At 53.7% G+C, this 21,966-nt stretch overlaps 1 protein-coding gene across 1 annotated transcript in view; it reads left to right on the top strand.

Annotated features, from left to right (window-relative positions):
• The first annotated feature begins 81 nt into the window (after positions 1–81).
• Vipr1 (vasoactive intestinal peptide receptor 1) overlaps positions 82–21,966 on the top strand; it is a 31,064-nt gene continuing 9,179 nt past the window's right edge. The window contains exons 1-6 of the mRNA XM_087905127.1: positions 82–261; positions 11,190–11,295; positions 15,211–15,318; positions 17,459–17,565; positions 18,128–18,234; positions 18,591–18,723. Of these exons, the coding sequence (XP_087761253.1) occupies positions 184–261; positions 11,190–11,295; positions 15,211–15,318; positions 17,459–17,565; positions 18,128–18,234; positions 18,591–18,723 (639 nt within the window). The 5' untranslated portion in view covers positions 82–183. The remainder of the gene's footprint in view (positions 262–11,189; positions 11,296–15,210; positions 15,319–17,458; positions 17,566–18,127; positions 18,235–18,590; positions 18,724–21,966) is intronic.

Here is a 21,966-nt window from a genome sequence, read left to right as displayed (position 1 = left end):
GCCCCGCCTCCACCGCGCCATTGGGTAACCCTGCCGCCCGTCAGACGAGCCCCCGCCGCCCTCCCCGGGCCCGGAGCTGCTCCTCTTAGCGCCGGGGCCGCCGGCCCGCGCCACTCTACCGTGCTGAACCGGCCCCAGACCCCGCAGCCGCTCCGGCCGCCTGCGGCGGGCTCAGGGCAAACCATGCGCCCTTCGAGCGCACCGCCTGCCCGCTGGCTCTGCGTGCTGGCAGGAGCCCTCGCCTGCGTCCTCGGACCCGCGGTGAGTGTGCGCCCCTCCACCGGGAGCCCTGGGTAAAAGGGAGCTGCCGGGACGGAGGATCTGGGGCCATCTGACCATCGGGGGGCAGCAAGAGCGCGGTTCTCATCTTCTCTCTTCACCCGGGACCGGATCTAGCCCAGAGGCGTGGGAGCTCGATGGCACCGGGTCCCTCCCAGAGCAGCCTAGAGCGCTCAACTCGAGGCCATCCCAGGCAGCGGTGGAGAGGCTGAGGGAGAGAGGGAGCCCCAGACTTGCTTTGCTTTGTGAGGAGTGCCTGTGGGGGTGCGTGGGGGAGGAGAACTGTGGGCGGCGGGATCAGGTGAGATGGGAGATCCGGTAGACTGTGAGGTGGGAAGGAGGCTGTGAGTGTCTGGAAGCGCCTCTGGGCATTTTGTGAACTTGTGGGATATGAAGACAGAACAGCAAATGCACCGTCCATGCCTATGGCCTAGGAAATGGGCGTTGGAATCTTAGGGGTGGCAGGACTCTCCTTCCGCTCTACCTCCTCTAACTAAAGGAAGGTGGGAGTTGGTGGCAGGGACAGGCATGTGCCTTGCTCTGCCTCTGACCTCCTGTTCCTCCCACACAGATATGTGGGTGGGTGTGATCCCGTGGTTGTGGGCCTCGGGGCAGATGCTGGGTCACCTCCTCTGAGAGTAAGGAAGACCTCAAGACTCAGTCTGCCCATTTTACAGCAGGACAAAGTGAGGCCACAGGAGCCATACCAGCCCTTGCCAGCCATACTTGGTTAGAGGTGATTGCCTTCCTCCCTTTGTTCCCTGCCTGTGGACAGTCTTTTCCCAGGTGAATTCTGGTCTGGAAACAGCAGGCGGCTTGGAGGAGGGTGGGGAATCTTGGTCACCTAGTGGGTTCTATCCCATGGTTACCTCCTTTTCCGTCACCTCCAGATTAAGGATGAGTCTGTTTCCACCCCACCAGTGTCTGGCACACCCTAACCTGGGAAAGTTCATGCCCTGGCTGAAGTGTAGCCCTCTGAGAATTGGCAAGCATCGCCCCCTTCCTCCAGCTCACATTCCCACTTCCCAGACGCCAAGCTCCATCTAACTCTGGTCCTCAGTGTCACCATCTGCAGACCACACACCAGCAGTTCTCCAGCTCTCCCAGCCCTGGCTCCCTGCTTCTCCACTTCATTTTGGATAAGCCAGGGGTCCTTGGACCGCTGGAGGTCTCCAGGTGCCCTCCATCTAGCCATAGCTTGAGCCCAGCCCTCCAATACCTTCCTTCCCATCTTCTCAGGTCTTATTCATTCAGCACCAACTCCAATCCCTCCTCCTGTTTGCTTCTGATGGGGTCCCACACTGACCCCATCCTTTGGGTCCACTATGGGTCCACTAGCCTCCCCTCCTGAGCTGTTCTGCCCCTTGTGTGGCATCAGACTTACTGTCCTCTTAGGCCAGGTCAAGCCATGACCCACAAAAGCAGGGGAAGGAGCTTAGCCTGGCCTGGAGGAGGGTCCAGTTTCTGCCTTGTTGTCCTTACTTGCTCCCTCCTGGAATGGGCACCCAGTGTTCCTGCTCCAGCCGGACTTGGGGGGGATATGTTATCAGAGCCATAAAATGGCAGCTGCAGAGTTCACATTGAAGGCACAGAGCCTTATCACGTTGTTTATGGGGCCCTGCCTTGGCCTGGGAAGGGAAATCTTTGAACGGGGAAGCCAAAAAAAAAAAAAAAAAAAAAAAAAGGAAAGAAAAGAAAACCTCCAGTGTGTCCCCGAAGAGGAAGTGAAGTATGTCCCAAGGCCTTCCTTCCATAGCTCCTGCCCCCTTGGGGCAGCAGGCAGACACCCAGTGCCAGGCCAGTGGGGACACTCAGACTAGAGACAGTCTGAGGTCCTACCTGTAAGAGTCTCCACTACAGGAGCATGGCACAACCAGAGACCTGCACAGTGACCTGCATGGCACTGCCTCTTAGAACTGAGGGACAGGGCTGCTGTGACAGACAGATGGATGGGGAAACCCCCTTGGAAGAAGCACAGCAATGCCCTGAAGTTTGGCTCCATGGCCGACCTTCTTCAGCTGCAAACACTGAACACAGGCTTTGCTAGCCCGGCCCCGGAAGGTAGAGAGCACCCCAGTCCCCACTTTTCATTAGAACCTGAACGGCCAGGACGAAGGGCAAGGCTGGCTCCTTTGAGCGTTCCGCAGACAGGTGGAAGCCACCTGCTTCCGAAGGTCACACCTCACCAGAGGAGTCCTATTGGTGGAAAGAATTCCCACAGCACTGAGTCCTTCTTGGCCACTACTACCAACCTTTCCAGGGTCTTCCCACTACTGCCCAGGCCTCTGGCCTCAGCAGATCGTACTATGAACTTCGGGAAATATGGTGGCTACTGGGCCAGGCTACCTTGAGGAATAGAGATACAACCTCAGTTATGCCTGCTCAGGACCCCCAGGGCCACACTGAAAGACAGAATTTGCTAGAGGTTTATGCCTCTGCATCCTAGAGTCTGGAAACCTAGCCTCCTCTGAGGCTTCTGTAACTTGCATGGGGGTCACAGCTTAGGACAAGAGCCTTAGACTCTGCCCTACCCCCACTGCCATGGCTGGTTGGCTTGGGAAACATCTTTAATCTCCACAGAAGGACATGGTTTCCTCATCCCTGAAGAGAAAAGAGAACCCTTGGCCTAGTGTGGAGGAGAATTGGAAGGGCCAGGCTGGGCTGGAGCTAGCCCCACTCTCTAGCTGGGGCCTGATCTTCTCTGAGCCACAGGTCTTAGGTGAGAGAAGGGCTGGGTGTCCAGACAGCCCTGTGTGAACTCTGAAGGGAGAAAATGTATAGTCAAGATGTTGTGTGGCCCATGTGACAGATAGGTCATCCCTGCTTCTTGATCTCTGAACTTGGACCTTTATCCAACAAAGGCAGGCAAGATCTGTGGAGTGGGTGGCGTGTCCTCATGAGGTGTCTTCGGGAGGTGACAAGGCCTCTCAGAGGAGGCGGGACATCTCACAGTGAGGGAAGCCTTGATGGCAATCCGATTTGTGTTACTATACCAGCACAGGGCCTCTCCCCGGCCACCCTCCCGCCATTAGCGACCCCTTCAGTGTGGCTGCTTGGGTCATGGGTGAGGATTGGAGGCTGGGGACTGAAATGAGCCTTTGCCTTTCTCAGCCTCTCAGACTTTGCCCTCCCCTTTGCAGTCCCAGCATTGTACGCGGGAGAGCCACAAGGCATGGAAACTGTCTCCTGCTTCTCAGCAGGGCCTGAAGAGAAGAGTTTTATCTATCCACTACATGGATAGATTTTGGTGGTTTTTTTGTTTGTTTGTTTTTCTTTTACTGTAAAATGATTCAGACATAAACAAGTAGAAAGACTATTATAGTAAAGCAGTAAGTGGTGGCCCATGCCTGTAATTCCAGCACTCAAGAGGCCGAGGCAGGAGGGCTGAGGTCAAGAGCAGTCTAGGTGAGAACTTGCCTCAAATAAGTAAATAAACAAATAAATGCATGAACGCACAAATGAATGAATGTAAGAATAGCACAATAAGGGACTGGAGAAATGGCTCCGTTGTAGCGTGTAGCGTGGCGCGGTGTGTGGGTTCGTGCAGGTCTGTGTAATGAAGAGAAGACTCAGAGACACTGAGAATGAACTTAGCTTTTGTGGGTGCAGGGGCTCAGTCTCAGTGGACCGAGTCGCTTTCCCTTTGCCTCCCGGCATTTTTATTTTCCCCTGTGTTTACACTTCAGCTGGTTGATTTCTGAAATATCTCTAAAGAAACTGAATGAAGCTCCCAAAAATACAATACCAAGTGCAAATACCTGGTATTTTCGGGTTTCCTTGAACCAAGTTTCAGTCAAGGTTCACATAGGGCAACAAAAGGTGTCTGTAGCACAAAGGATGGACTAGGGGCTGGGTGCTGACTCAGAGCCAGGCCAGGTGTGGCCCAGCAGGGGTTCATGGCTAGCAAGGGTTCCTTGGTAACCCTCTGGAGGAGGACTGCTCCTCAGCAGGACCCTCAGCAGGACTCTCTGTTGCACTCAGTGGCTAAGAGCAGTACACCGGTTTGCTGCAGAGGACCCGTATTGGTACACTCACAGCCACCCATAGCTCCAGTTTCAGGGCATCCAACACCCTCTTGTCCCCTCCTTGGGCACTTACAGATATGTGATGCACATTCAGATGCTAAGATATACACACACATACACATAAAAAATTAGAATCTTTGTAAAAGGATAGTATAATGAACATACAAATATTCTCCAGGTTTGCAATGGGTCACTTTAATGTTTAATTTTTACATCACTTGTTTATTTTGGCTAAAGTATATTTAAGTCAATTAGAAGAATATTGACCTTCAACCCTGGTTCCAAATGCATCTCTAAACTCAAAGACCACTTTCCTGTATAACAATGATGTTCTGGTCACACCTAACACAATATGCATACTAGTCTCCCTCAAATCCAATACTTAAATGTTCTCCAACCACACTTAAGCACAATGAAGTGAACAGTGACATTCTCAGAGGCTTGTCCTATTGCAGTGGCTCCTCTGTCTGACTGATGGGGTCAGACAGTCAGCTGGCAGGCATTTGGGGTAAGAGTGAGGTTCCTTGGCAGTGAGCACGGGCAGGACCGCCCTCTATGCAGTCTGTCTTACATGGTTGAAGGTACTAAGATCCACATCTCTCAGGAAGAAGCGCCTCCTCCTAGCCACCTTCAAAACAAGTTCTTCCTGCAAAACAGGGCACTGGAGGAGGGGAAGATTCCACAGGCTGCCATCTGTAAGTTGAAGACTTGCAGCCTCAGGCTCCTTGAGTAGCTGGTGTTCAGCATTCTGCAGGGAGCATTGATACCAGCAGCACCCGCAGACCCGGGGTCCTCTTCCCTAGGTGTGTCCAGGACAAACAAGAGACAGCCTCGTGTGTGTGTGTGTGTGTGTGTGTGTGTGTGTGTGTGTGTGTGTGAGAGAGAGAGAGAGAGAGAGAGAGAGAGAGAGAGAGAGTTTAAAATGATAAAATGAGCTGGGTATGGTGACACATACTTAGAATCTTAGCACTCAGGAGGTTGAGGCAGGAGGATTGCCAGGAATACAGTTTCCAGTTTGGGGCAATTGTAACTAAGTGGCCATATACATTGACAGAAAAGTTTGTGTGGAGTAGATATTTTGTTTTCTTGGGTAAATACCTAGACTAGCTAGCCAGATGTACACCGCTGTACGAGGTGGCTTTTACGTGGGTGCTGAGCATCCAAACTTGGGTCCTCATGCTTCCCCCACAAATACTTCACTGATGGGGACATCCCTACAACCTCCTGGAACCCCCAAAATGCAACTCTGCACCCTGATATCTCATTTTTCTCCTCCTCCTCTTCCTCCTCTACCTCCTCCTCCTTGTGTCTCCCTCTTTCCCTCCCTCCCTCCATTTTTCACTTTGAGAGCGCAGCTGTCCTGCAGAGGAGCCATGATTCATAAAATGTGGGTTAGCCGAGAGGAAAGGTTCACGTTCCTGAGAAAGAGGCATGAAAATACGAGGAAGGGGAAAGAAATCAGACATGCATTGTGCCAGGAGCAGGCCCAGCCTGGCGTGGGGTCGGGGCTAGGACTTTCCTAATAACTGCCCCGCTTTCTACAGTCCCCTGCTGTGAGGGTGGTGTCCTTGGCCTGTGAAGCCCGATGTGATATGCTGTGCCATTGGGAACAAGAGTCTTCCGCTGGGGGCACTGGGAGGTAGACTGAGTCAGGAGAAGTGTGAACTTAATGCCTTTGTTATACTCCTTGTGCAGATATGCTTGGGTAAATCACCCAGTCACCCACCCAAGTATCTTGTTGTCTTCACAAGGCTCCACCACCTCCTCACCCCTGCTTCTTCCTGGGGCTGTGGCTGTGCCGCGCTCTGCCCAATACCTGCAAATATTTTTTTAATTAGAAAAATGTACAGCTCTGAAGTGGCAGTTCATCACATGGGGGGGGGTGTATCTGTGTGTCTGTGTCTGTGTATCTGTGAGTCTGTGTGTGTCTCTGTGTGTGTCTGTGTGTGTTGGTGTAGCAACCACACAGCTCAGCTTGCTGCACCCTCCTATTGGGGTTTCTCATGCCGTCACCAGTGAGATGAGCTCTTTAGTCCTCTACAGAGCGTCTCCTCTCCCCAGGTCCTCAGTTTCCCTCCACAGCTGCCATCATGTGATCGGGTCTTAGTATGTGTGATGGGTTTTGTCTAGGGCTAATGCAATAGGGAAGATATTAAATGGGACCCCTCAGACTGCCCTACCAACTGCTGCTGATTCCTTCCCTCTTCTGATGGTCCCCGATTCTGGAACAAGTCACAGCGGCATGAGTCATCCATAGTGATTCCTCGTGCTTAGAATTCTGCAGACAGCACACTCCTTCTGACTCCGTCCACCTCGTAACTCCCTCAGCAGTCACCTGTCTCCCAAAACACTCTTGTTCCCCAGTATCCAGCCACCAATAATATGACAGGTCTTTGCAAAGTGTGTGTCCCCTACCCTCATCCTCCTGAACCACATCTTTGAGGGTCTCCATAGCCTGGGAGTCAAACTCATACTTCAGAACTGGCATTGAAGGCCCTTCCCAAGTCTATCCCTGCCTCCCTTCCATGACTCCTCACAGTAGCTACCCAAGGCTTCCTGCAGCCTCAAACTTGGTGGTGCTTTTACTTCTCATGGCCTGTGTGTACCCTGGGATGCTGACTCCACCCCTGATTGTCAACTCTTTCTTCATTATGTATAAACTCTCTCTGTGACCCACCCTGATACCCACTGTCCACCTAGATCCCACCCTGGAGCTTGTCCAGTGATCAGCAAACTTGGCTGTATTTGTCTAGGGAATTTTCCAATGTCCACTATATGTCTAGAGTCCAGAAGGATAAAGAGGATGTTTAGAAAAAGGAAACAAATGAGAGAGGAAGTCCAAGGTCTGCCTGAATTCCTCAGCGATAAGGGCCAAAGGGAACTGCCCTGGCTCTGTCCTCCCAAGGGCCGTGGTTGACCAGATGACCAAAGGCCAATCTCTGGCAAAGGATTGATGCTACACAGACTAGGGTCAAAGACTTTGGATGTGACTTACTGGGTGACCTCAGGTCCCTCTCTGGGTCACTATTTCCTCTACATTCTTCCAGACACTGGTGTTTTATTCAACTAAATTTTGGCAAAGACAGTTTAGCTACTGGATACATACCTCTTCATGGTTCACAGCTGTCCAGGATTCCAGATTACCCTGGGGAATCCTGGATCCATGCTCTCTCCTCTCTCTGACTCAAAACCGTGCTCGGAGGCAGTACTTCTGGAGTGGCAGTTGCATGGTGTCAGCCAAAATTTTATTAAAGAGTAGCAGGCAGAAGTGGCTAAGAACTAGGTGTCCCACAGTGACTCAAAAAGGAACGAATATCTGGAGGTGGTTGTTGGTAACCTGTTTGCCTCAGAATATCGGAAGAGATGGTTGTTGGTAACCTGTTTATCTTGTAAGCATAAATACTTGAGTTAGATCGCTGGAACTGATGCTGAAAATAAAGGAAGAAACAGAGGGAATTAAAAAAAGGAAGGGAGAGGGGGAAGGAGGAAGGGAGAGGGGGAGGGAGGAAGGGAGAGGGGGAGGGAGGGAGGGAGAGGGGGAGGGAGGGAGGGAGAGGGGGAGGGAGGGAGGGAGGGAGGGAGGGAGGGAGGGAGGGAGGGAGGGAGGGAGGGAGAAGAAATGGGTGGCTGGCAGGAACTTGAAATCTCAGTGCTGGGGGGTTGGAGACAGGTGAATTTCTGGGGCTTGCAAGCCAGCCAGTCCAGTTTCTTTGGCACATTCTAGGCCAGCGAGAGCCCTGTTTCAAAAAATAAGGTGGATAATACCTGAGGAACAGCACCTTGGGTTATCTCTGGCCTCTATGAACACATTTATATATTTGTACATGTGCCCATACGCATGCATGTGCATGCACACACACACACACAAATATGGAACACCACTTAGAAATCTGTTTGGCTATTACTCTGGCTTAAGAAGACCCCAAAAGTGAGGGACAGCCACTTTTCTGTCCTCAGCCTGCAAGAATGGGCACTTTGGGTTCCTGAGATGGGAAAATTAACCAGCTTCAACCATAAACAAAACTATTAGCTCTTGTTGTGGGAAGATCTGGTTTCAAATATAGCCTGCCTTCACTCCAGGCACCTCTGGATTTTCTCTGTCTCCATCCTGCCACTCCCCTCGGTGGTCTCATCTTCACATTCTGTTCGTCAACAAGATTACCACAGAAGCCCCAGCCTCTGCTCCTTTGAGGTTTTTCCAATTCAGTGGGGGAAAAGTAAACCCATTTGCTTCCTAGCTTAATCCAAACTCCCAGGAGTGTGAGCCTTCTGGCTCAGAGAAGCCTGGCTTGGGCCAGGTGCCAGGCACTGAGGCGGGAATGCTGGTTGTCTTAAGTCTTGGTCACTCCAGTCCTCTGCAAGAGGGTTCACCAGGAGCAGTGATGGGGCCGGGGTTCTCTAATGAGAACCTGGCACCAGAGGAAGGGAAAGTGATGGGGGATTCCCCTCTGTATGCTGTGAATACCATTGATTAATAAAGAAACTGTCTCGGGCCTGCACAGGGAAGAGAGGTAGGTGGGGAAAACTAAACTGATTGCTGGGAGATAGGAGGCAGAGTCAGGAGAAGCCATGGAGGCACTGCCAGAGACAGACATATGAAACTTTGCTGGTTTCACAACCTGATGGTGATGCACAGATTAATGGAGATGGGTTAAATTAAGATGTAAGAGTTAGCAAATAAGAAACTAGAGCTGATGGGCCAAACAGTGATTTAAGTAATATAGTTTTTGTGTGATTATTTCGGGGCTGGGCAGCCAGGAAACGAACAAGCGGCCTCCTCATTATAACAAATTGGCACCCAACGTCGGACCCAAACCCACGACCCTGAGATTAAGAGTCTAATGCTCTGCTCTACCAACTGAGCTAGCTGGGCACCAACCAGCAGCCTCCTTCAACAGGAAAGCTTGTGAGTAGGCTCGTACACAGACACAGCAGGCAGCCACCTGTCCCCATCCTGCCTTCATGTCACAGCTCAGTGGATGAGGCCAAAACTCCAAAGGCACCCAGCTGTTGGTAGACTGGGCCTGGGAGGGTACCAAGGAGAAGCTGTGTGCTCCTATGCAAGCAAGGTGGCTGGCCCGTCCCGACTTCCTGACTACCCCACTCCCCACACCTGAGGATGGATCCCTAAGCCTTATCACTACAAGCTTTCTGGCTGAAAGAGGTGACGCTCACGATCCCTAAGGGGACACAGCTGCTGGGTCTCCCTGGAGCTGCCTTTTCTTTCAATGGTGCTGGCGAACGATGCTCCATGACAGCCCCGTGCTCCTTGTCAAGTTGAAAGGGACTTAGCAACTGTGTCTGGACTCCAGCTGACTGGGTACCTTTGTTCGGTATGTGAGGTCTGGATGGCAGGGACATGCGGAGGACGAGGAGGAGGAGGAGGAGGAGGAGGAGGAGGAGGTCTTCCCATGGACCTGGACTAGGACAAACAATGCTGGCTGGACCGTTGGTGGCCTGGGAAATGATGACGCTCACAGCTCACAGGAATGAGAAACCTGCTGGGGTGGGAGGGACACAGTGGCCAAGCCTCAGCTTAGACCTCTCTCTTGATGGTAGTGGAGAGTGCCCAGCTGTCTGCTGGTATTGACTCATTTAGACCACTGTTGGAGTTCTGTGTACTTGGATGCTACAGGCTAAGGGTTCCCCTTGGAGGGATGAAGTAAATGAAGGTCCCATGTCTATGTTGTTTTGCTAGGCTTCTGTCAACAGGGCTGAGTCGGGGGTGGAGTGGGGACTGACTGATGTCGATTTTCCATGCAGAGACTGAGACGGTAAGAACGATGAAAGGGAGACCCGGCAACCAACTGTGAGGTCCCCCTCCGGAGCTTTTCCCGGGCCCTCGTGGAGACTGGATTGCCAGGCGTGGTGGTCACTTCCTAAAGACAGAGGCAGACCCAAGCTGTCCTGTTGGGTTGCTTACCCACAGAGACTTTCATCTTCTACATACCCACAAACCCCCAAGGCCTGCCGCTTTCCCCGTGACCCCAGGCAGCTACCACCCAAGCCCATATCTACCCCAGTGCCATGCATGTACTGCCTTGTGCCTGTCACTCAACCCTGATCCTGAGCCAGGACATGCTGGCATCCAGGAGAAAAGCAAGGGCTTCTCCAATCCCTCTCTGACTTCCTAGAGGATCAGGGGGCTGGTGGGGCCTTGGGACTTCTTGTGGGGTGTCACTTACTTACTCACACCTCCCTGGTCCTCGTGGAATCTGCCTTAGCTTTTTCTGTGGTGAAGGAGATGGTGAGGTCTGGGAGAAAAGGGTCAGTATTCCTGTCCCAACTGCATGAGCAGGAATGAACAGAGGATCTGCAGACGGAGGAGATACTGCAGCCAGACTCCTTCGTTCTGCCTGGGCTTGGCCACAGGAGCTCAGGGCTGGTGTCCAGCATCCTCTAACAGGGAATCACTAGCGTGGCATTATCCACGCAAGGGTGACGGAGGCAGGGACAGAGTCGCAGACCTTAGTTAGTGATCAGCAGAGAGTCTAGCGAAGGCTCTTTGACCTCTGCCTGGGGCTGTGTCTCACCCAGAGTTGGGGTGCTTAGAGCAGCAGCATGGCTCAGGAGCAGAGGCCTGAGAGGGTCCTCAAGGCAGAACCTGGGGGTCGGTGAGAAAATTTTAGGCACACAGGACAGGATCAGGTACTGTCTGGGGCTGTTGTGAGGTACAAACTGGAGCTGGGATAAGGGCTCGTCTGGACCTAGCATGGGTTAGAGACTGAGGTTGGAGTGGGGGTTCAGTCTGGGGCTACGGTGAAGATCCGGTGTGGAGCTCAGATCCTTGGGAGGAGAGCTAGCTCAGCCTTGGCTGGCCCCGATCTGGCCCCTGCTCCTCAAGTCTGCAGATGAGGCTGACATCTCTGTCTGCTTTGTCCTCAGGGCAGCCGGGCAGCCAGCCCGCAGCAGGAGTGTGAGTACCTGCAGATGATTGAGACAGAGCGCAGGCAGTGCCTGGAGGAGGCCCAGCTGGAGAACGAAACCACAGGTGAGTCGTGTTGTGGCAGCAGAGGAGTCCCATGGAGTCCCGGGTTCCCTCGTGTCCTGAGCCCAGTCCAAAGCATGAGCCTTCCACAACGGGCAGTCGGGTTGGGATCTAGGCCCGAGAAGTCAGGGATCACACAGCAGAAGGGCCACAAGGCCTCCATGCTTTCCTGACCTCACCCAGGTCTGGGAACAACGTGGTAAACCACGGCTTTGAAAGTACAGACTGGTCTGCCCTTAAGGGTCCAGCCATGGCTGCTGGGCCACTTAAGGTGGGAGATCTAGGGTACTCAATGGTAGAGACTTTCCAAGATGAGTCGGGTGGGTTCCAAGAGTGCTCCCTTGCCTCTCCCCACCTGCCATGGGAGCACTCCCAAATAACTTCTTTGACCCCTAACTTACCTAGAGTGTAGATGAGACCAACTGGTGAGACACTGCAGAGGCCATCAGGACAAACGGGGTCTCTGTCTACTTGGCGTGGTTGCCCAGGGTTGGGCAAATGTGGAAAGGTGGGTAGGTTGAGGGAAGCAGGGGGGCTGAGAAGGTGGGAGGCTCAAGGCTCACTGTGTTGGGAGAGAGCCAGCATGGTGGGGCAGAGGCAGAAAGTCAGCTGGGCCGCCATCCTGGGTCATCTCCCCAGGCTGTGCTCACTGTTACATAATGGGAGCAGGGGCACCTGTCCAGCTTGCTGGCTCCTGGCTCCTGGCACCATTCTGAGGCTGTTTTGTAATCTTTTTGGGTCCCTCCTTAACCCTGGTGCAAAGGCCTCCTGTGCTCATGAGTGTATGTGGTTATGTAGTCTCATAGATGGGCCTGGCCTGGGCCACACTTGATGGCGGGATGGCCCCTGACTCCTGTGGCCCTGAGACTGAAGCCTGGGTCAGTGGGTGACTCGACCCACCTACTGTCTATGTGCCCCACACTATGCTGCCAACTGCAGGCTGGTCTGGGCAGGCCTCAAGATGGCGGAGGAAACCCAGGAAGCCCAGACTCCAGAGCTCACCCCACTGCAACTCCTCTCCAGACCTGTCCCCAGAATGGGAACTGGCCACCCTCATGAATTCAATGAGGTCACCGCTGGCACAGGGTGCCTGTGCAGTGCCAACGCCCTGTACACAGCAATCATCCCGGGATCTGGAAGAAGGCAGGCATAGGTTACAGATTTCAGGTCTGCCCTGGCAGCTACTGAGGCTCTGTACACATTGGCGTGGGCACAGGTGGGCACCTCTGGCCCATGTCTGTCTGAGGCTGCGCCTGCCCCTCCAGTCTGCCACTCTGCCTGCTTCTAAGTGCATCAGCGTGTGTTCGGTCTGTACACTGTGTCTCTCCATGTCTGCTCACGTGGTGGCCTTCCCATGCCCATTCATGTATGTTTGCATGTATGTCTGGGGACAGTATGCCTGGAAGTACATGTATGTGTCATTATGGATGGAAAATTTTATAAAATTGACTTACTGGGGGCTTTGTGCCTGCCTGCCTTCTCAGCCTCTTAGTTGGTTTTCCTATTGGGGTCTTAGCCCTGAATGGGCACACATCTCTCAGACAGTCATTTCTAGAAACCAAGTGTTTTCATGACTGTCACTTATCCATGCTTCCCAGCCCAGTAACCCCAGCAAACCAGTGCTGAGCTGCCCTCTGCAAGGAGCTTCCTAACCAGCACCCCGTAAGTCTTCCTCAGGTCCCTTGTCTGCTTGATGACCTGGGCCCGGTACCAGTTCACAGCATTTGATGCCAAATGCAGAGTGCCCACAAAGCATAGCCCAGTGCCCTTCTGTTCTGTCTCACCTCTGGTGAAGCTGAGCACAGGGCCCAGCACCCCTGCCCCAGCCCCCGCCCCCGCCCCCGCCCCCAGCTCAGGCTGGCAACTCTGAAAGCCAGGTCTGGCAGGGACCCAGACACAATAGCTGGTCTGCAAAACAGGGTGTGCCCAGCACTGTCAGCCTGGGTACAGAAAGTCCAGCAGCGGCCAGTTTCCCAGAGAAATGCTACCAAGCCCTGAAAACCAGGAGAGGAATGTGTGAACAGGCAAGCGGCTCGGCCACACCTCATCCTGCCGCCTTGCCTCCATTTCCTCATCTGTGAAATGGACCGGTTATATAAGCTATTTATGTAGAGACTGGAACAATGTTGGCACATTCCAGACCTAGAGCTTGCTGATGTTCATTGAAACAGGTTCTAAATCATGAGCAGGTTTTCCCAGCCTGGGGGGTTGCTGTACGTCCTCCTAGGAGCCCAAGATGAACCATCAGCCAAAGCAGCAAACCATGGGGCTCAGGATAGATAAGGGACATGTTAAAGTGGCCGGCCCCCAGGAAGACTTCCTTAGCTTTCACTGCAGGTACCGCTGCAGCACCAGGAGGTCCCCCCACCCCCCACTCCCCTCCTTGACTGCCACATGATCACAGCCCTGAGAGTCCAGAGGCTCTTCTCCCAGGTGGGTACATCCCTCCACCTCCTCTTCCCAGGCCCCCTTCTTGGGAACTTGTGAACCTTCGGACCTGGGCTGGTCTGGGCTTGGCCCGGATGGCATTGACTTTGACTCTGGGGTTGGGTTTCCTGAGCAAATCATTGGGGCTGGCAGCATTGCAAAAGACAGCCTCCTTCAGGAGAGGTGTCCAGAGGAGCTGTCTTACCCCAGGGATACCTAGTTTTGTAGATCCCCCGGAGGTGCCCCTTGGCATGCTCACCAGCCAGATCACAGTGCATTGCATGCAAGCTCTGTGAAGAGCCGGTGCGCTCCACTGTACCCGGCGTCTCACGGGAACATCTCCGCTGCTGCATTTACTAGTATAGAACACAATTCAGAAGACGCATACTTGTGTTTTTAAACAATGATGGTCTCTAACAGAGCCTCTTGGGATGGAGCTTGCTGTTTGAATGTGGGTGAATAGCCTTGTTTGTGTTGAGGAGGCAGGCTCGAACTGTGGGGTTGAATTGCTTGAAACAGCTGCCGGTAATTTGGTAATAGAAGATTTTGAAATCTAAATGTCTGTTTTCTCACAAACCATAAGAATGAAGGCCGCTCATTGTGCTGCCAGAAATATACGGCGCTCTATAAAAGAAAAAACAGAAAGGAGGGTGACGTATCAAGTGCTGTGTGCGTGTGCAGGCGTGATGGCTGTAAACCATAGAGGAGACAGTCTGAAGGTTGTGCCTATAAATATAAGCTCTGGGAACGAGAGAGCTGTAAACGTGGATTGGAGTATACAGCTGTGCTCGACACTGACTCAGATAGCCCGGCGGTAGGTGACATGACCGTCTCACACTTTGACCAACTCTCGGTTAAGTTCAGAACACAGTGCAAACAGGCTTTGCTCCCTTTTCCCAGGGTCGGCTTTCCCAGAACGCTCCACAGAATCAAAGCCACTGCTCTGGAGCCCTCGGATGCCAAAACCTCAGCTCTCGCCACTCAAAAAGATTGACACCTATACAAGTGCCCAGTAGCTCATCCAGGATGAGAGACAGTATGCCATGGAGCAGAACCAGCTAGGCTACCTGCCTGGCATCTCTGGTGCTTGTCTCTCAAATGTGGATGTAGCTTGGTTGGCGGTTAGCAAGCACAACAAGCCCTGGGTTTGATCCCTAGCATTGTATAAATGGGGTATAGTAGCGCACACCTGTAGCTCCAACAACACTCAGGAGCTAGAGACAGGAGGACCAGAAACCCAGGATCTTCCACAGGTCCAACCGGGGCTACCCAAGGCCCTGTCTAAAATAAGTAAATGATGCCGTGTGGGGAAGGAAGCTCCATCCCTTATGGGGAGAGGACCCTCTTTTCCTTCCCATCAGAAAAGGACCTCTGCAGCATGGACAGACATGACCTCCACTCGACAGGAGACCCTCTAAGAGAAAGAGGAGGAAGAGTGTGCTCACGGTGCCCATTTGTTGACAGTGTGTCCTCTCTGCTTTCACCCCACAGGCTGCAGCAAGATGTGGGACAACCTCACCTGTTGGCCAAGTACTCCGCGGGGCCAGGTGGTGGTCCTGAGCTGCCCTCTCATCTTCCAGCTCTTCTCCTCGATTCACGGTAAAGAGCCTGGGCTGAAGGCCCGAGTGAGTGGGGCCAGCGAGGGGGCTTCACGGCCAGGAATGGCATCCAGAGGACTCGCGGGATTTGATTAGCTCTTCACATGGAGATAAGCATGTGGGAAGGGCTCGCTAAATATTTGCCCAGCAATTGATAACTGATTGACTGGCAGGTCAGATTGAGTTATGCCTCCCATGTTCTGTTGTCTTGGTTATGACTCAGTCTGTAACAACCTGGGACAGATGACTTTTAGCGCCCTAGGAAACCGCCACACGGCTTTGTTTACGTACCTTGTCATGCTCTGTTTGATCAAATGTTCACATGTAAGACAGAAAGGGAAAGGAGGCCCCCTTAGGACCCCCAGCCCACGATCAGTCCACAGATGAGGGTACCTCCCATCACTCCATGCCCCGTGCTACACCGTGGGAAGGGACATTGGAAACTGCTGCCTGCCTGGCCTCTGGGAGCCACGGTGCTACGGTCACACCTTTAAGTGAGACCGTAAACAGATGTGTAGTAAATGGGCAGAGGTTCTGAGAGGGAGGAAGAGGTGGGAGCCCTAGTGTTGAGGATCTGAGGGGATGTGAATGAGCTACCATTCCGTAGGCACAGCCCTCACCTCAGAGCGCACCTGATATGAAGATTTCAGCCCCCAGGACCCAGCAGCCAAATGACCTTGTGAGGTGAACAGCCTATGCAGCCAAACTTTTTATTATCTATTAAAATAATAAAACTATTCTTATTATTAATCTGTTAATAATACAATACTCAGTTAAAATTACTGTAGTTCTGGAGCAGATGGAGAGAACTGGGAGACTCTGGCTAGTGACCGGAGAGAGTGTGGATGAAAGGGTGTAAGCCGTCGGCCTTCGGTCCCAAGGGGGCATTTGCAAGAGTGGGTGAAGGGTGATGCCAACCCCCACTCCTGTCCTTTGGGGTGACAGGGCTGAGGAAAGCATGCCCGCTACAAGGAGTGTCGGTTCTTACAGAAGCTAAACATAAGAGGGGTTAGAAGGAAGTCTTCTACTGTGGCTGGATACAATACTTGCGGGAGGGCTGGGGAGACGCCTCTGGGGAAAACTCTGGCTGTGCAAACGTGAACACTTCAGTGCGGTTTCCCAGCACCCTTGTAAATACAGACATGTGGAGGGCGTCTGCAGTCCCGGCATTCTCAACACAGAGACGCATTAAAGGCAGAGTTGGCAGAGATGGAAAAAAATAAATCAGGTGGTTAAACGAGTCAGTAAAGTCCCAGGTGGCAGATTACAGACACAGTGCCCAGTCTGGCAAAGGTACGGAACCATTGAGGCAAGACATAAGACCAGGTACGGTTGGATGGACAGACAGACAAGTAGATGAATGGACAGGTGGACAGAATTCAAGTGGGCCATGCCAAGCCGTGGAAAACATGCTGAGCTCCAGCCTCGGGGACAGTGAGGCATTTTCTGTGCCTTGGCGCGCACACACTGGGTGTTCAGATAACAGGTCGGTGGGGCCACCCTCATGTTAGGTGTCCTGCTCCTTATGGGGTCCAGGTGAGGGAGGTTTTTGAACTCTTCCTTGGTCTGGGTGTGTTTGGCCATTTATTGCCTGGTTCTTCTGACATGGCCTTGCTCTCTCCGTGGGCCCACATGTTCTTAAATGTGCTCTTGTACATAGAGAGCATGATACCTTTCTGTGTGTGACTATGTCACTCATCCGTCTGCGCCTTTGGGTTGGTGCTGCACAGGTGGCCGTGACTGTGTACACAAACCAGAGTCTTCCTGCCTCTGTGTTTGCACAAAAAAAAAAGAAGGATCTAAATTCCATTTTGTAAAATGAAGGCATGGTAATGTCTGCACTGAGCCTGTCATGGGGCCCCCAGATGCCCTGTGGGAACTTCTCACCTCAGGGGAACCCCGAGGGCCTGGGTCTGGGAGCTGGAACCCAGTAGCACCAGGGCATGGTGTGAGCAAGACTAAGTTCTGTGCCCTGTGCCCTGCACCCTGCGCCCTGTGCCCTGCACTCTGCACCCTGCGCCCTGTGCCCTGCACCCTGCGCCCTGTGCCCTGCACCCTGTGCCCAGCACCCTGAGCCCTGCTTCCTGCCTCCTGGCTCTAAGCGCCACCATATCTTTTCTCTGCCCATCACCTGCTTCCAGGACGCAACGTCAGCCGCAGCTGCTCTGAAGAAGGTTGGTCACAGCTGGAGCCCAGCTCCTACTACATTGCCTGTGGAATGGAAGATGGTGCATCTAGTGTGGTTGAGGTGAGGGAGCCTTGGGCCTCTGTCCACCCTGAGGTCCACCTTCCTCAGGCTCACACTCCCAAGGCCTTGCCCCCTGGCTTCCCCAACAGGGTACACACAGGACTTTCATAGGCTCACACCCAAGTGGGGGACTGTCCTCAGAGCAGCCAAAATTGCAATAGAAACCCCCATGCTGGTTTGCCTCTCTATATCTGTAATCCCAGCACTTGAGAGGCTGGGGCAAAAAGATCATGAGTTTGAGGCTAGCCTGGGTTATACAGGGAGATTCCCAAACGTCTGTTTTTTAAAAAAATAAGTGAGTGGGTGACAAGCGGGAGGAAGTTTTAAGTTCTGCTCGTTCCCATGCTGACATCCAGCGTGCACAGCAGAAAGAAGGACCCACTGTGGACACTCTGGGCACACGGTCCATGCATTTATAAAAACCGGGGCTTAGCTGCTCTTGGGAGTCCTGAGGACATCTTCCTTGTGTGAGGCAGGGGCATCAGGAGAGTCTATAAGCCAGCCTATCCTCCACCAACAATCTCCCAACTCCGACCCAAAATCCTTGCCTGCCTCCCCCCAGCAACAACAGACGGAGTTCTACAGCGCGGTGAAGACTGGCTACACCATCGGCTACGGCCTGTCCCTCGCCAGCCTCCTGATTGCCATGACTATCCTGAGCCTGTTCAGGTGAGGTAGAGCCCCAGTGTGCCCCTCCATTGTTTAACCCTCAGACAGCTCCCAATCCCCGCCCTTGCCTCCGCCAGGCTAACCATCCCAGCCTCAACAGCAGGTGGCCAAGATGTAGCCTCTAGAGTGGTCTTGTTCCCTTTCCTCTATACAAGACACCTGAGGGAAAGCCTGCCAAAACACTCTTGATGCCCAGGAAGTTGGGACTGAGGGTTGTCACCTTGGAGGAAGGGCCTGTAACACAGGGTTGGGGGCCACACATCTTCCCACCACCTACCTGATCTACCAGTATGGCACCAATCAGGGTGGGGTGGTCCAAGGCCCCTGCTCATCTCAGATGGATCTGCCCCTTGCAGGAAGCTACACTGTACCCGAAACTACATCCATATGCATCTCTTTATGTCCTTCATCCTGAGGGCCACTGCTGTCTTCATCAAAGACATGACTCTCTTCAACAGCGGAGAGACGGACCACTGCTCCCAGGGCTCGGTGAGGACCCGACTGAATCCCCTGCCCCTGCTCCACATCCTCCTATGCTTCTGTTCCTCAGCCTGCTCCTCCTTCTCTTTCTCCTCTCTGTCTCTGCCCCTCCTCACTCCTTAAGGATGGAACCACAAACACTGACCATTCCTCAAATCCACTCCTTTCTCAGCAGCAGCAGCAGCAGCAGGTTGCTGAGCCTTCTGGAAATTCACATATCTGCCTTTGTTAGTAAGAAATGCATGTGGGTACCTCGTGATGAGGGCCCAGATCCCCACACCTCAGAGTCAGGGCCCAGATCCCCACACCTCACGGTCAGGGCCCAGATCCCCTCACACCTCAGAGTCAGGACCCAGATCCCCTCACACCTCAGAGTCAGGGCCCAGATCCCCACACCTCACATTCAGGGCCCAGATCCCCCCACACCTCTCAGTCAGGGCCCAGATCACCCCCACAGTTAGGGCCCAGATCCCCCCCACACCTCGCAGTCAGGGCCCAGATCCCTCCACACCTCACGGTCAGGGCCCAGATCCCCTCACACCTCAGAGTCAGGACCCAGATCCCCTCACACCTCAGAGTCAGGGCCCAGATCCCCACACCTCACATTCAGGGCCCAGATCCCCCCACACCTCTCAGTCAGGGCCCAGATCACCCCCACAGTCAGGGCCCAGATCCCCCCACACCTCGCAGTCAGGGCCCAGATCCCCCCACACCTCGCAGTCAGGGCCCGATCCTCCTACACCTCACAGTCAGGGCCCAGATCCCCACACCTCACAGTCAGGGCCCAGATCCCCCCACACCTCACAGTCAGGGCCCAGGAATCAGAGCTCCCATCCTACCTCATCGCTGGTTTCTGATCTGACCTCAGGCAACTCCCTGCCTCAGTTTCCCCATCTATGTAACTGCTTCCCCACATCCCTTCTAGCTCAACCCTCTGCTCTCTATACCAAGGTGCTGGTCCCACACCACTGTCCTTCCCTCCAGGATCTTGCTAACTGCCCCCCTCAGCCCAGTCCTAGGTGTTCCTGGGGTCAGGAGTCTCAGGGAACCCCTGAGGAATTCATCGTCCAGGCTCTGGAGAGTCTATCTCTGGAGTTGTTACTCTTTTTTCATTGCTATGACAAAAAACTCAGTGTGAGGAAAGAAAGGTATGTTTGGTGTGGAGGTATAGTCCAACATGGCGGGAAGGCATGGAGGTTGGCGTGCAGGGCAGCTGGTCACATGACCCACCGTCAGGAAGCAGAGAGATGAATGCCAATGCTCACTTTCTCCTGTTTATTCCGTCTGGGACCCCAGCTCCCAGAATGGTCCTGCCTGCCTCCCAGTTAACGCCCTCTTGTTGGGCGTGGTGGCACACACCTTTAACCCCAGCACTTGGGAGGCAGAGGCAGGCGGATCTCTTAGAGTTCGAGGCCAGCCTGGTCTATAGAGTGAGTTCCAGGACAGGCCCCAAAGCTACAGAGAAACCCTGTCTGGAAAAAACAAAACAAACAAAAACTCCCCCTCTCTCAGATATGCCTAGGGTCCTCTAGCTTCTGTCAAGCTGATGCTATTAACCATCATAGCCCTCAAGTGACTCAGAGGACCCCACCCTAGACAGTGCTTGAAGCAGCCAGGATTCCTTTCTGTGCTGTGTTCTGAGGAACTGTAGCTCCCGAGTGAGACCAGAGAGGCAGCACACTTTATCCGGATCAGCAATGCCAGCTTCCACTGGTGGTGAACTCCCAAGAGGGTGGAAAACCCTAGGGTAACTCCACAAGCTAGGGCCAACCAAGCGCAGGGCTAGGGAGAGGTCGGCAGCCTCCAGAGAGCTTGTCCAGCAGCATGGCTGGATCTGGTTTCCTAACCCATGTCCTCCTAAGGTTGGTGAGGCACTCCGGCAGCTGGAGAAACAAGAGTGTGACCCAGGAAAGGACTTTCCAGTCATAGGGAGGGGAGGGAAGGCTGCTCCGGGAGGGTGCTCACAGCCAGAGGTCTGAGAGGGAGGGGAGATAACCCAGCTTCTGTGTGTAGGGGATGGAAGATGGAGGGTGCCCCCCCTGGGAGGGCGGCTTGAAGGAGTGGAATGAGCGAGTGGATCTGAGAGGAGACGGAGGCCCAGGAGTCCTTCATTCAGGTCCAGCCAGGTCACCCAGAGTTCTCCAGCACCCTGCTCCATGTCTCCCCACCGCCTGGTGTCCTTTCCTGCCCGGGCCATTTTCCCACCAGTTCCTGTGGCTTCCGGGAGGAAGATCCCCCCCTTTCTCCTTTTCCTCACCTCTGCCTCTCTTCCTTTCTTAGTTTTCTATGACTGTGGTAAACACTGTGACCAGATGCAACTTGGGGAGGAGAGGGTCTATCTCTTGTTACAGCTTCTAGTCTATCATGAAGATGCTCAAGGCAGGAACCTGGAGGCAGGAACTGAAGAGGCCATGGAGGGGTGCTGCTTACTGGTCTGCTCCTCACGCCTTGCTCAGCCTCTTTCTTAGAGTCCCCTTGACCATCTGCCCAAGGATGGCACGCCCATCATGAGCTGAGCCTTCCCACACCAATCATCAATCAAGAAAATGCCCCAAGGCCCTACTCTCGGGCCACACTGGTGGGGACACTTGTCAGCCAAGGTTTCCTCTTCCACACCAGATTGTGTTACACTAACAGAAAACTAACCAGTACCTCTGTTCTACCCTCCTGTCAGCCTGCACTACACTGTCTCTGAGCTCCCCCCCCCCCCGCCCCAAAGCCTCAACTACAGTCTATGGTCAGGGAACTCCTGAGGTCTTTAGCAAGGATTCACCCTCAGGGCCCCACTTCCTCCAATCCCCACTGGAGGAAGCAGAGAGCAGTGGGCTGGCTGTGGGAAGGATAAAGAGGTGAGGGGCTGGGGGAAAACTAAGCTGGGCGGGCAGAGAGCAAATCGGAGAGAGGAAGGAAGACAGGGAGGGAGCAGGTAGGTGAATATATACACAGGGCTGCATGAGTCCTGGGCCGGCTCAAAAAAAGCGGGGCTGCTATATGAGTGGAGTGGTTAACAAGTGGAGAGAAAGCTGGGTGGGTGGAGAGATAGCTAGGTGAGTGGGTGGAGGGACAGCTAGGTGGATGGGTGGAGGAACAGCTAGGTGGCTGGGTGGAGGGACAGCTAGGTAGGTGGGTGGAGGGACAGCTAGGTAGGTGGGTGGAGGGACAGCTAGGTGGCTGGGTGGCTGGGTGGAGGGACAGCTAGGTGGCTGGGTGGAGAGACAGACAGCTAGGTGGGTGGGTGCGTTGAGGGATGAG

Source organism: Myodes glareolus, chromosome 4 (genome assembly GCF_982192425.1).
Source record: "Myodes glareolus chromosome 4, mMyoGla1.1, whole genome shotgun sequence".
Classification (NCBI taxonomy): Eukaryota; Metazoa; Chordata; class Mammalia; order Rodentia; family Cricetidae; genus Myodes; species Myodes glareolus.
The sequence above is the reverse complement of the archived record's forward strand: the minus strand, read 5'-3'. Positions and strand labels throughout refer to the sequence as shown.